Below are 15,605 nucleotides of genomic sequence, written 5' to 3'. Positions count from 1 at the left end.
CTTCACCTTCTTACAATCCGATTCTGTCACTTGATTTGAGAGACGTTTTACAATAAGGGAGACGTTGCAAAAGGATCACCACTGTAGAATAAAATATGCTTGCTTGGCGAATGGTAATACCGAGTTTAAGAGTAGTAATATTGAGAGAAGAATTATAACAATACTTACCCGGTTTATGACACAATTCCCGGTAGTCGGGGCAACAGTCGTTGGTCAGAGTGCAGTGTTCATCGCAAAAGCATGTGCGCAAATCCGATCTCAGGGAGAACACAGTCCCAGGCGAGTAGCGACAGTACTGATACCGGCTGCTGTAATTTCCCCCATTGTCATATGTGTAACTACAACAGGATGGTTGTCTTCCACGACAACACATGGCCATTCCTGAACCTGTTTTGCAACTAGCCTGGACCTCCAATAACGACCGGTCCCCCAACAAGAGTATGGCGGCAGCAATAAGCCAGTACATTGGATTCGATCCGGTTTTGATGAGCAGTAGATGGATGGGATCACGTGACGCTGAGTGCTTTCAGTTTTTAAAATTCCAGCAGTCTCTTTTCACAGTTCCAGAGTTTATATTTTTATTCGTATTGGCTTTAATTTCCAAGCACAGTGTTTGACATGCGTATGACGCACAGGTCACAGCATACGGTTGCGGGCGTATCGATGTAGAGATAAACGTCACTACCGACCGAGAGTATTCACACGCGTACTTATAAAGCTCGAAAATTAGCGGGCGAAAATTAAGTGTCCATTTAGTCCCGTCTACTCTCTTTGTAGTATATGCAGGTGTGTTGATGATGTGTGCCTCTATGGTAGTGACCACTCGTTGCTTTGTTGCTCTACAAGCACACAACTTGTGTGCATACCTTTGCACACCTTCCGGATTATTTATTCACATCAAGGGTAGCTAATAGCAGCCCGAGAGCAGCAAGAAGAACAACCACCATTGCCGAGGCAAGGTAGTGCAACAACGGCAACGTCATTGCCTAGGGTCATGCCGGACTGGTTGGTGGTGCTGTCTGCCGACTGCTCAGCACCAATGGACGGCGACCAGCTGACAACGGGACGGGTATGGCCTAATGCGCCTATCTGGTGCGGCGAATCAAACCGGGTATGTTTTGATTGGACGGTGGACCGGCCGGTACAGTGGTAACCTTAACGACATGGCAAAGCTGACACACTGGAGTGGTGGCGCATTTTGTGTGCTCGCGTAACGTTCGTTCGTGAGGGTGTGTATGGGTGTTCGTGTCAATGAACGGGTATACCGGTAAGCTTGGGAATTAAAGCACACCTCTGGAACCGACTAATACAGACTGATTTAGTAAAAGGCAAACGAAGCACATGATTCAGATGAATCAGTCATCACTTTTTTGTTGCTGCGGTAATATTTCACCCCCAGTTGAGTTCGCTGTCGCCGAGGCGTCTCAGCAAACATGTCTTCCGCTGACATACACCATAACTGGCAGATGTCGAGTTTTTTGTGCTGGTGCGTGTTCCGATAATGAGTGGAATGACTCATTGTGTATGGTACACCAGTTCCGTTCACCTAGTCAAACAGCTGGAAGTAGGGTTCAAAGGTGAAGGACACTCCCAATAATAATGAAACGAAAAATTTGTCCTAAGTATTAAGAAATCGTAACAAATAAATTGAAAGTTATCTTCGTGTGAAATGAATTAAAAACAAAACCAACAAGCAAGTAACCTCGCCTCCAAAGAATTACGTAGGGCCAGGCCATGATCTGTGCAGTTCACATGGAAAACGTCACCCAAAAAGCGAAAGAAGTGCATCACTGGAATGTGTCAGAGTATGCAATCAGCCAAATGAAACAACCAGTTGTGGTTATCTCGCTTAGCTTCGCTTCAGAAAAGGGAATGATTTGTTACGAGGAACCAATTGTCGGTATGGGTTCGTCCACGTTCAGGTAGGGACAGGAGAGGCATTTTTGGAGGGTCAGCTGTGGCTTGCCGATGCCAGATTCCGCCACACTAGAACTCAACTACACGCTTTGTTCAAGCTTAGCTGGTGATCGCGGGATGCGTCAGGTGTCTTTCTGTGATACTGCGAGTAATGTGTTCGGTCAGAAAATCGAGCCTAGGCAAGACCACATGAATCCACTTGTAGGTACGATTTATTGGCGGTCGCCTGTCGAATTCGGTTTTATGGCCTTCGGCTTGCGTGGCTCCGGCTGGCGATTTGCTAAGACATCCAGGCAAGGTAGTGGCTTCCTTTTACCCTTAATGCTGTTTACCCTGTTAACGATGGGACCATCATCAGAGCAGACCTTGTTTGTCTTAACGATCAGCACTTGTACTTTTTCTGTTCTCACGCTAATTGGGTGGGACGGGAGGAACTTCAAGTGCCGACCATAATGAGTTGATCCACGACTCACGGCCGGTTAGATTTGACTTCCAATGAACTAACGAAAAGGCCCGAAAAAGCCGATTGTGTGCTGATTTGTTTCGTTAAGATAGTTGAGGAAGACCAAAAGATCCCCGAAAAACTCTTGTCTTGTGAACACAACATTGGTATCAACAAGAAGCTAGTAGACGATCAACTGAGACTGATTTAGACCTCGAGAATTCCGGGAAAAGTGCTTCTTCGAGACTGATGAGATCAGGGAACTCAGCTTATTTGAAGTATGTTTGTGGTAACGTAGTCTGGCATTATGTAATTCAGTAAGCTGAATGAAAAAATTACTCCTAATTTGGTATCACTTCTCTAAATACTCGTCTAAAATTAGATCACATACAATATCGAAAATCTCCAGTTTACTTTGTGACACACCTGGGTACTTCTGCGTTAAAACTAAGTGAGGTTTTGGTCCATCCGTCTAACGTGTCGAGAGATAGAGCACTTCGCATTGATTTTACCGCTGACAGGAATACAATCGTTGTAGCTAAGCCAAGTGTTCAGTTTTGACTGGTTTGACCTTAAGTTCGTGAAGGTTACGCGGCAAGAGGAACAGTGCTTCCACACGTATTTGCAGAGTGCAGCTGCGTATCTCCTGGTTAGTCGCCTCGTTTTGCTCCAGTTAAGTAATCGTATTTCAGAAAATTTATGATTCTAATAGTTGTGAAATGGACCTGTTCGTCAGGCACGTAAGCGCCGAGCGCTGCTCGCCTATGGGCCTAAAGCGCAATTAGCTGAACTGAAAGGTTTTGCAGTTTACATATTGATAGACCCAGGAACACTGTGTGACGTAAAGTGTATTCCCTCTATTTACCAAGCGGATGAAGGAAGAGCAAACATCAGAAGACGTCGACGAATCATTCCACACCAAATAAAGCCAGTTTGGAAACCAAATCTTACGAAAGCACAAAAGCCAGGACTCGAAGTAAACTCTCATTAGGAGCCATGTATGGAGAGACTGTCGGTAGATCATCTCAAAATTGCTTAGCTGAACAGGATGATATGAATACGTGAGTTTTCTCATGAACTGTTCAGTTTTTAGAACCTGTGGTTAGTTTTAGGTGTGATTCCATTCTAACTGGGCACCGACTTTTTCAGAAAACTGATATCCCTTCGGAATAATCAATGGTAATATGAGAGACTTTGTGATTCAGTGAGTTTTGAGGTCAGAATAATAATCAGCTGTAACCGATGAGAATATTTACGGATTTCATCAGCCTCAGCCGCACAAGCCCCTTTCCACCAGGACTCGGTCGTTGGGGTTACAAAATTCATTTGCCCTTAACACCTTCGTCGGAATGTTTAGGCATACAGAACTTCCTTTCATAGAGAACTCTGATTAGATGTAGATTTGTTCTGTTATGGCGATCATAGAACGGTGGCTGGTTGATTTTTTCCACAGTGAGAATTACAAACCCTTCTCTGAATATCGTCCTCCCGAAGATCGAACCCGCATTAGAACATCGAGAGAATTGGAACTCAGCACTTACACTTTCCGAAAACCGGGGTACAGTCTGAGAAAATATTCGTATCTTTATCACAGGTACGATAGTTCGAAATGCTGATTAGTGTGATTACACGACCACACCGATTTGTCCTCCATTTGGTGCGATCGCAAGAGATTCTCTTAAATAGGCCCACATACGACAACCATCACATGATTCGCCTTTAGTTCGCAACGACAGTTGTACTAGTTGCGGATGTATCCGTCTGAGAACAGAAAAGAAGTACCCGGAAATTTACGAGTCAGTTGATACTTTTGTGCATGATTAGCTTGGAGTTATTCAGGGCTATTCTGGTTAGTTCAGACGCACATATTTTCCAATAAACTTTCAACCTGTTCACAAAGATTCCCACTGAATTACACGCATATGGGGAAGCTGGTATTGACATTTTTAGGGGACGGGCTAGGCTGCAGGCTCTTTGTAAGTTATCAGGTAAACATTGTCGAGGAATCCCTTTCTGTCATTCTTCTTATTCAAAATGAAAATATTTTTTTTAGAATTCAACAGCTTATGACGGTGACCTGTCATGCGTCACCTTTGATGCACAAATGATGACAAGTGCCAATGGAGACTATATGTAACGACAACTCACTCAGACAACTCACTCGGTCCGCATCAGTTGACGGTGTCAAGTGTCTTTGGCACAAAAGTCAAAAGAAGTACAACTCCAGAAAATTGCGCGGCTTCGAGAACCTTCGGTAAATCAATTTTACTAGCGCCCATATGCCCGTAATAATGCAGAGGAGAACATATCACACGACGTTCACGTTCTGAATCAACTCGGGCTTAAATAGACCAATAAGTCAATACACAAACTTCTGAGTGCCCCGGCTGAAGGGATTCGGACTAGAAGACTAGATGAGACCCTAACCCTAACCATCATCACTCTAGAAATCACCCAGTCATCACCACTTGGAAAATCGAGAGAATTGGAACTCAGCACTTACACTTTCCGAAAACCGGGGTACAGTCTGAGAAAATATTCGTATCTTTATCACAGGTACGATAGTTCGAAATGCTGATTAGTGTGATTACACGACCACACCGATTTGTCCTCCATTTGGTGCGATCGCAAGAGATTCTCTTAAATAGGCCCACATACGACAACCATCACATGATTCGCCTTTAGTTCGCAACGACAGTTGTACTAGTTGCGGATGTATCCGTCTGAGAACAGAAAAGAAGTACCCGGAAATTTACGAGTCAGTTGATACTTTTGTGCATGATTAGCTTGGAGTTATTCAGGGCTATTCTGGTTAGTTCAGACGCACATATTTTCCAATAAACTTTCAACCTGTTCACAAAGATTCCCACTGAATTACACGCATATGGGGAAGCTGGTATTGACATTTTTAGGGGACGGGCTAGGCTGCAGGCTCTTTGTAAGTTATCAGGTAAACATTGTCGAGGAATCCCTTTCTGTCATTCTTCTTATTCAAAATGAAAATATTTTTTTTAGAATTCAACAGCTTATGACGGTGACCTGTCATGCGTCACCTTTGATGCACAAATGATGACAAGTGCCAATGGAGACTATATGTAACGACAACTCACTCAGACAACTCACTCGGTCCGCATCAGTTGACGGTGTCAAGTGTCTTTGGCACAAAAGTCAAAAGAAGTACAACTCCAGAAAATTGCGCGGCTTCGAGAACCTTCGGTAAATCAATTTTACTAGCGCCCATATGCCCGTAATAATGCAGAGGAGAACATATCACACGACGTTCACGTTCTGAATCAACTCGGGCTTAAATAGACCAATAAGTCAATACACAAACTTCTGAGTGCCCCGGCTGAAGGGATTCGGACTAGAAGACTAGATGAGACCCTAACCCTAACCATCATCACTCTAGAAATCACCCAGTCATCACCACTTGGAGTACCAGTGAAAGGAAGAAGGCCTCCGCTGCGGAGTTATTTGTAAGGAAGCGCCAAGTGAACAGTTACAGACTATTGAACAGGGAAGCTAAGCTCTCTTATGCATCTTGTTTACAAAACTGAATATCCATCTTCTCCTTAAACGCGTCTACCTGAACTTTCCTGGATATTCATTGACTGTTGCCCAAAGGCAAGAAAATTCAAATCCACAAATTCCGTAGTAGATCTCACTTTTCAAGAGACGCGAAGCAGATTTACGAGAAAACGTACCACTCGCATCCACCATCAGTAGTATCCACCGTCACACAAGTATCCTTGTCATCTCATCTGCTCGCTTGGATATAATAGATGTATCATTCGAAAGTGGTGCAGCTAGTCTAAACGATGTGTAGACACTTTATGGCAGATTTTTATAGTAGGACAATGGAATTTAGTGAGCTGCAAGAATATGAAAGTAGATTAGGATGGTTTTTTATTTGAGCAAATAAGCAACAAAATGCGAAATCTTGGCGCAAAAGATTCTGCTTCACTCGTAAAGGATTTGCAGCTAAGAGCACTGTGCGGCTGATGAGCCCCTATTCAAACAGCTCACTCTTTGTGTTCGTCAAATGCCTTGCGAGTTTCCTGCAGTTCATCACGAATGTGCAACGCCTACTTTGTTTTCAAAGGATACTTTCTACTGTTTGAATAGCATTCATAATGTGGATGAGGAGATCTGTAGTCGGATGTTCGCGCTGACGAATGGATGATTTATGCGGACAACATTGTAGTGAGCTATGTCGCATTTCGAGTGAAAAACCAATCCGGTGGTCATTACACTTTCAATGCCGTATTTTCTCAGTCAGTAGAAGATACAGTTCGTAGTGAGTTGTTTGCATACAGCTTATTACGTTGCCACATGTATAATCGCTTGCTTCGAATGAGACACCGGCTTGCATATTTGCCAGCACAACCCGTATATTTTGGTGTGCCTAGGTTTTACTGCCAACCTTAAGAAGTTCTGCGTCACTGAAAGCCCAGGAACACCACTACACAAAGCATACGGCGTTGACACGCACTCAGCTGAAGTAAGCGAACTCAAGACTCACAGCTGCCCGGTTCACCATCGAGCCATCGGTGACAGCCCAACTTCTTAACCTATCCAAATTAGTCATTTTGGAGCCAAAAATATTCCAACAGACTCCCACCAAGAAGCTCGCACTATGGCTTTTTTGCTGTCCAGTTGTGTGACGCAATCTATTGATTTCACTTTTGTTCAGCAAGTTTTGATCAAATTCTGTTAGCCAATGTGTTTAAGAATATCCAGTGAGTGTGAGATGGTCGACACCGGATTCGAAACGTTTTGAAACTCCGTGAACTGTTCATCTTGGCTTTCTACTGTCAAACCTCACTGCGTTTTGTTGAGCGCATTTTGCATTTCAGGTGTACAAACATTCACAATTCTCTCCCCGTTTTTCAGAGAATAGGCCGAAATACATTTGCACATGTGGAAATAGCGTTACAATTCCAGGGGTTGTTTTTTACGATCCTGGAAACTCCATTTCTGGCTGTTTGTTTAAAGCGTGATTGAATTGGCTTACTACATTGTTCAGAAATCGGTAACGCAGGGTGTTTACAACAACAACTCTAAAGACCAGAAATCTCCATTTAGATTTACGGTCAAATCTCTTTTTAGTGTCATCGAAGTCCGTATGCTCCGGTCCCCCAGTGGAGACGGCCTGCCTCCCACTACAACTAGCTATCAAGTCCTCTCCTGAAATTTTAAAATGTGAAGCTTAAGACGGTCAAAATAATGGAAAAAGGTAGCGCCACCGGAAGCAGACTCTGGCGAAGCGTTCAATGCCGTAGTGCTATAAGTTACTCAGGGAATAGCGTGAGTAACAATTTTGGACTAACTGGAGATTTTGCTCGCTTTTTTGGTGCCACATGCATGTAGTAGGTAGTATGACGGAAGAAAAAAGTGTTCAGCTGTAACACCATTTCGATGCCTAGTTGCCCTGCCACCTGAAGGGGGCATACCAAGATGCCCATGCCTAGACAGGGGAAGTCGAGATGCAGAGGTTGGGCTCAAGCAACGGACCTTTCGGTAAGCAAGTTCGCGCCCTAATCACTGAGTTGTTTCAAGCTCTACGATGGAAGGACCGAGAGACGAGCTTATATTTTAAAATCTTTTGTTTAGATTATTCCGAATAAACTAGCGCTCGTCATTTTCTTGACCGTAATACATGCCGTGGACGCATTCAGGGTTAATAGCCAACGAAATGGGGGCTATTCGGTGTTGAAAGCTAGGGTTAATTTCATGGTCATGGTGGGGCTAATAACACCACTGTGATACATGTCTGCATCCAGAGCCCCAAAGGCCAATCCGACCTTGAATATGACCTTTGATCCTTACGATTACATAAGCTGTGTACGTATGCCGGTGAGGTTGTCTTCAGTTTTGCTGTTTACTATAGGTTACCCGGGTAACCGGGTGATAAGTTTGATGGGAATGACAGTTTCATTCAGCCCGATCGATGATCATGCTATTCCTTGATTTTATGAAGTATGAGGGGTAAACTGAAATACATTCTTTACGGAATATTACTGAATCTTCGTAGCTCCTTTCTGTGGCATTTATCTACTCAAAGTGATCATCTTGCTCTTTGAGTGTCAACTTCAAAATGTTTCTACTTTACGGCCACTGTGTTGCTGAATACTGTCGCAGTGTTCATCTCCATGGGAGGTACATGTTTGTAGGTTTGTTATACTGTCCTAGAGCGTCACGTGACGCTTGCTTCCACTTTTAGAGTAAGTATCTAACAGTGACGTAATGGATAGCTGCGACACTGGACCAGTGAGTAGATTATACCGTGTTTTACTATATTACTACATACTATACCATACCATATATTACTATATTATACCCTGCTATACTATGCTGCATTGCCTGCTACACTATTCTACTCCGCTTCACTCTGCTATGCTATACTATACCATACCGTACTATGCTATAGTTACTACATGTCGGTACGCTCCTGGGCTTTTGTACCTGAAGTTCTTCAAGGAAACAGTTTACACTTACGAAAACCTGGTGAATTAAAGGCTCCCGGTTTAAACCACCGGAAGCGATGAAGACTCTATAGTTTTTTAAAACGTATTACATGCCCACATTTTCAATCCTGTTGAAGAAATCAAAGAGAAAATCGACTGGGCATAATTCTTCGTTTTTTCGATGAACTCCACTCTTGTGCTTCAGTCAAACTTCTAATAGCTCGATGGGAGAGCGCTTTTGAAAAAAAAGAAAGAAAAAAGACTGGCACACGATCCAGACATGCAGCATTTTTTCCCGAATAAATCGCACTCTGTGAGTCAGAACGTTGTTTTTTCTCCGAAAAAAACCAACCGTTGTTGTTGATTAAACGGATGTACCTATTCCATGGGGTGTCTGTTGCGTAAGGACTTATCATGGTATAACTAATTAACCGACAAGCCACTCGAGTTTTTACCGGTCGGTCACAGCGGGATAGTATACATTTGCTTGTCTGTAGGGCTGTTTTTCTCTATAAAAAAACACAGCAGGCTTGGAACGATGTTTGGTACGCCTGTATGTGGGTCAATGTGTCCACAAATTTCGAAAACTGAGGTTTTTTTTCCAAATTCATTGGGCTTTGGTATTGTGTAGAAATATTGGTAGCTCGAGTTAGTTTATTTGTTGTTGATCAGATGGCTGTTGATCTGTTCGCCGAGCTTGGCAATTGGCTTGCAAACGTTTCGTCACCATACGAGGAGACATCATCAGTGCGCAGTTGGATGGGTGCCATCTGTTTGCCTGCGTGCGTTTACATGCTATGCTATGCTATGCTATGCTATGCTATATATATATATATATATGTGTGCTATATATATTCTATATAAAAACGCACGGAAGCAAACAGAATGTACCAATCCAACAGCGCACTGAAGTTGTGTCCTCGTATGGTGACGAGACGTTTGCAAGTCAGTTGCCAAGCTCGGCGAACAGATCAACAGCCACCTGATCAACAACCAATCACCGGGCCTTGTCGTTAAAAGCTGGACAGCATCAAGGTTGCTTAGACTAACGATTTTTCCACAGAAAATACGAGTTCCCAGGTGCTGACGTGGCTGGGGCTTGAAGATTGACTACTGTTATGTCTTCTTTTGGATTGGGTCTGCGGATATGTGCGAAAAGCTTGCACCATGCGACCAAGTCGCGGAAAGGAATTTTCGCTGGATTTGCCAAAATACTATTTCTAGGAAGTCATCCAACCTGGCTTCAGCTTCCAGTGTAATATCATCGTGGAACAAACATCTTGATGCGCCAATTTATTACAAGTGCTTCAAGATGCAGCCGGTGATGCTATGGCGATTATGATCAGTATGGTGACGAGAATACCGATTATTCCCATTAGTGTTAATGACAATATTTTCAAATTAACGCAGATTTCGATGGTAATTATGGTGTCGTTAGGAAAATGTTGATAGCCACTAACGACGATGATCACTATGACGACAGTGATGCCGACGCGCTTGTTATAACCGTATGATAATGATGATGGTGGTGATGATGATGGCAACGATCAATAGTATTATTGTAAAGTGCCAGTGTTTATTCAACCCGACGCGCCAGGTGTTGTCAGTAGCGTAGTCCTTAACCAATTATCCTGAGCATGATCATATTCTGTCTCTCCAAATTGCGCACCGTAAAGTATACTTTTTCCAGTCTCCATGGTTCATAAAACAGGATTTGACGAATCACATCTTAGTTTCGTATAAATGCTAAGTCAGTTAGAATCTGTAGAATTGTGAAGTGGCTTGGGGTACGCGAACATTCTATGCTCCACTTCTTTAAATAAATCAAAGCGGTATGTTGAAGTATGTTGAAGCAGAGTGAAGAACTAAGCTTTGTCAAAGTACATCATGTCTACCAACGCATGCGATGTTTGATTCCTCATGAAAATCTTAGCGAAATTTGGGGCTACTTATTGCCTTGTCAAGCCTGAATGGTTGGGTGCTGCAGTTGGTTATCTCTAGAAATACTATTTTAAAGTGGATGGATGCCTGGCCAAATTCGACGCATGCGAACTTGAGCAAACGTCTTGATGTTATCGACGGTTACTGGTAAATTTAGGATGGGGACAGTGTAGCTCTCTGGATGGTGTCAACAAAACCGTGAGAAACAAGGGACTAACTGATATCAATGCTTCCGGTCGTCGTACAAAAGTACACTGTGAATTCGAAACACCCAGAAGTTTTGAGGTCGTGTAATCTTTTGGCTGTAAGCAACGCTAGATATTTCCTAGGCTTCTTAGGGTCTTCAAACTTCTGTGTTGAAGAGATGCGCCAATTTTTCCTCTATTCAGTGGCAACATAGTTGATTTTTTTCACACAGATGTCAGAGCCACGGCTGTGTGACACTTGTCGACTGTGTAGTATTTTTTTGTTGGCCAATTTCCTAGGCTTCTTAGGGTCTTCAAACTTCTGTGTTGAAGAGATGCGCCAATTTTTCCTCTATTCAGTGGCAACGTAGTTGATTTTTTTCACACAGATGTCAGAGCCACGGCTGTGTGACACTTGTCGACTGCGTAGTATTTTTAATCTTTGTTGGCCAGTTTATGACTCGAGGTTTGTGGCTATTATATAACAAGAATGAAATTAAATCATATCTATCGAAAACGGTAGGCATAATACCATATTTAGGAACCCGTTACTAAGGCAACAGCACGAATTTTATTGGGTTCTTTAATTCCTTTTAGAAATCGTGTTTACCACTCCCAGTCATGACTTTATCACACATTCTTGACAGACCGATCCTGTAACTTCGTGTAACCTGGCATTGAACTTACCTGCGATCTGTAATCTTCAAATCTTGATGCTAATGTTGTTGAAAAACCGTTACGTCAGATTGCCGTACCGGTCATAATTCGTCCTAAATGGTCCCGCTCTCCAGTTTTATTCAGTTTCGCTGAGGGGAAAATTCTGACCGCGACTCTAGTTCTTTGGGACTGCATCACCTAAGAATGGCAAAAGTAGCGGAATACACTAATTTGCAAACAAATTTGATTTGGCGAACGACTCACCTTGAACCCAGATGAATCTCTCGTTTAGGGTGTCTTTAAGCCACTGCACCAGGCCGCCTCATGTTTCAGTTGGTAGGATCTTCGAGATACATGTATAAACGACACATGAATAGACATGATACACTACTCATAAGGTTGTTGAAAAATCGAAAATATCGAAATTTTCCCGGTGATTGGACCAATGAGGGCGACATAACTTGGCCTTGCAAACTCGGCTTGCAAAGCGGTAGAGTCTCCCGTAAAACCAAATTTGTTTGCAAGTCAGGTCATTTAATCTGAAGGTCAGTACAATGCATCTAATGGGAGCAAACACTACTGCTGAACAAACTAGGTTCCCTTTTCACCGGGCTAATAGTTCGACACGAGCCCCCCATAGATTGTGTTCTGCTAAGTATCGGCAGAATTAAACGCTCCAATAATATTCGGAGAGATATACTTTTTGCTACGGAAGTGAAGTGGAATGCCATCTGTATGGTGATGTCTGCACACGATCACACATGCAAATTTCAAATCGATGCAGTGCTTGCACCGGGGTGCACTGCGCGTTTCTCACAAGTTGCTCCGGACTCTTAATTGAAACGAGCTGCACTGACGGCATTTCGTCTGTTCGCAGGCCCGTGAGTTTCATTCGAAATATGCTAATTACCCGGAGAAAGCAGATTTGTTCGTCATGGAATCAGTGACGTTCGATTAGAGTTCACCTTTGAAGTGGTCCTTTCTAATTGAAAAAACTCATCATTGATGTGGCGTACTGTCTGGTGACGTGTCTGGTTCGCACACAGTTGTCCAAGGTCAGGTTTGTTTGTTTTCTCACATAGGTTGTCATGGCCGCACCTGAGCGTCTACCTCAAAAACTGCGTCAACACTGTCCGCTAGGCTACACCGGGTGTTCTTTGTTATGCCGCCCCCGTTTTGACCGAACGCCATTTCGGCAGGTAGTCGATCTACGTTCGTACAAAACCCCAAGTTGCCCTGCCTAGGAAAGCCGTATGGTACAGTGACCTAGCAAGTGTGTGTATGGTGGTGTGCATTCCTTCAGGTGCATGCAGCCGCGCCCAGAAGGTCATTTGTCTTTGTCTAATTTCTCACAAAAGCATATAGCTTCTTACCTTGTAATCGATCGCAACATCCGATGTGTTCTGCCGAAGCCCGTGTGATGTCAGATGTAGGATGCTGTTGATAATGGTGAGTCATGCGTCGGAGTATCAAATGACCATGTGGAGGCCAGTTGCGCGCACTGAAAGTCAGCAGAAAATGCTTTAATTGATCGGCATCTTTGGACGCATTGTCTGACCTTGCGCTTTATTCTAGGAGACCGGTTTCAGTTAAACCAGAAACCCTTTTTGTATAGACCGCTTAAATGGTGCGAAAATGGAAGTTTGCTTCTTTGAGGTATGTACATGACTGAGTGCGATTTTCAGTTAGCATTCGATAAGCACTTTTAGTAAGGGTTGGACGAAAACAGTATTTGTGGAGTACCTCTTGGGACAACTGCCTTAGACGCAAGTTCACCCTCTCACTTGATGAACTTATCCAAATCTAGGAACCCACTTATACGGAGGGAAGGTATGAATCAACACGTATTCAGACACATAAAAACGGGGACCAAAATATTTTAGGATGTTTGATGACGCTTATGGAAACACGAAGTGTTCATAGTTATGAATGGATGTCTTTTCAGTCACAGGACAGTCAACTTGGAATTACAAGCACGGTATTAAATACTTGAAACGGTCATGACCGTGAGACGTGGAGTTGTTTGAAGCTACGTGAGGTGAGCCGCACAAAGCACACCAATGGTAGCACAAAGCGGGACCGCCATGGGCGGTCATGGGTGATCAAGACAGTGAACCAATGACGGCATCACCCGATTTGACCGCTCACGTTTGTGGATGCCTTTTGGGCTGACATGCTTATCTTCAGTTCAACCAGAAAATGCTCCAGTATGTGCTGTGTCGAAGTTTATCTCGTCGAATACAGGAGTATCCAGCCCCAATACGAAGAACCTTCATGGTGAAGAGTTAAACCTGTAACTGTTGGGAGTTGTTTCTGTTAGGGGGGAGGACGGGGCAATCTCAATCGATCGTTTTAGAAAGCAAATATATTCACACCTTCAGTTTTGGTAGTGTTGTAATGACCATCCGAAGCTAGAGAACTATTATTTTGGAGAAATACACTCATTTGTTCTGAAGCTATTCAATCCAGTTTTGAGATGATACTGTTGTCAACACTGGCCTCATTCACTAAGGGACGGAATGGTGGTCTAAATTTCATGAAGCTGATGACTATCAAAAAATTGGACTTACACTGGAAGTTGTTATCAGCTATGCGGCAGAAGTTTTGTTAAACAATTTGTTGTCATTTACGCACTATCTTTGATAAAAAGTCGACACAGACCGTTCGCTCTCTGCTATGATCACTTCCTTATTTGAAAAGTTTAACCCAAATCCAGTCAAGTGTCTTATCACATCGATCTGTTCATTTTATTATTTGAAATTTTTATACCAGATGTAATCAAATATGGCAGGACCGAGTTAATGCAACTTATGTGCAAATTATTGAACTGTCACCTGGTTGTCATCTATTCCAATATGATTCCTAAACTAAATGATGTAAAATTCAGCGGAGTCATTTGCTATGTTGAGCATCCCATATCATAGGTTATGTGACTAGTGGTACAAGATGAACTTCGACACTTCTGGATTGTATTTTGCTGGACCCAATCAAGGGACTTTGATCTACATTATTATGTATCTACTGGACCATTGTCCTTCCAAGGCCTTGAACTTTGAATTTGTTTTTCATGATCGCCACTTTACTGAGACCTGCCTAACACTCAAATGAAACTCCGACAAATGCACACAGCATTTGTGTACTTCTACAGAAAAATCATTATGACAGCGCATGTAGCTGAGGCTCCGGCGCAGATCTGCGTGAAGCATCTGGTAGAAGTTACTGTTGGACTCATGAAATGTGTGTGCAATTCGACAAATAAACTCATCTATATACCAATTAGGACTCACCTGAGACCCAGCTGAATCGCTCGTTTATGATAATCTTCAGCTAAATGTCCTGCACAAAGGCCGCCTGTAGTTTGCTGGTACGACCTCTGAGATATCGCAGCGTATCTTCACAAGGGAAGCTACTCACCTGGTTGCCGCAAATTCTTCGGCATCCCACTACCGTTCTATTTGTGTTGGAGCACTTTAGATAGTTACCTAGCTGAGGAGCTCCAAGAATAGTGAAAGCGGTGGTGGGTTGATGAAGCAGAAATGAGGTTGGACGGTACGACGAGGATGCGCACATTAGCCTAGATTAAAACGATTGACTAGTTTACGAGAAATACACTCATTTGCAAAAGCCTAGATTAAACGATTGACTAGTTTACGAGAAATACACTCATTTGCAAATCAATTTGGTTTTCATGGGAGACTCAACTGAATCTCTCGGTTAAGATATTCTACAGCTGAATGTGCTGCACGCAGGCCGCCTCATGTTTCAGTTGGCGCGATATTTGAGATATCGCAGTATATTTTCATAAAGGTAACTACTCACAAGGTTTCTGAAAACTCTTCGACAGCCCACGACCGGTTTCGCTCTTCTTGGAGCTCATCAGGTAGACGCAGTCCCCGAGTTTCCGTCAACATTATGATCTGCTTGAACCCAAATTGGACCGTTTTCGAGAGATACACTCATTTGCAAATCAATTTGGCTTTCACGAGAGACTCAACT

At 43.2% G+C, this 15,605-nt stretch overlaps 1 protein-coding gene across 1 annotated transcript in view; it reads right to left on the bottom strand.

Annotated features, from left to right (window-relative positions):
- Nucleotides 1–917, bottom strand: part of T265_10826 (hypothetical protein) — a gene marked incomplete at both ends in the record, with an annotated part of 28,159 nt that extends 27,242 nt beyond the window's left edge. Inside the window, one exon of the mRNA XM_009177305.1 lies at nt 169–917. Within this exon, the coding sequence (XP_009175569.1) occupies nt 169–466 (298 nt within the window). The remainder of the gene's footprint in view (nt 1–168) is intronic.
- Nucleotides 918–15,605: the final 14,688 nt, after the last annotated feature.

Source organism: Opisthorchis viverrini (genome assembly GCF_000715545.1).
Source record: "Opisthorchis viverrini unplaced genomic scaffold opera_v5_412, whole genome shotgun sequence".
Lineage (NCBI taxonomy): Eukaryota > Metazoa > Platyhelminthes > Trematoda > Opisthorchiida > Opisthorchiidae > Opisthorchis > Opisthorchis viverrini.
The sequence above is the reverse complement of the archived record's forward strand: the minus strand, read 5'-3'. Positions and strand labels throughout refer to the sequence as shown.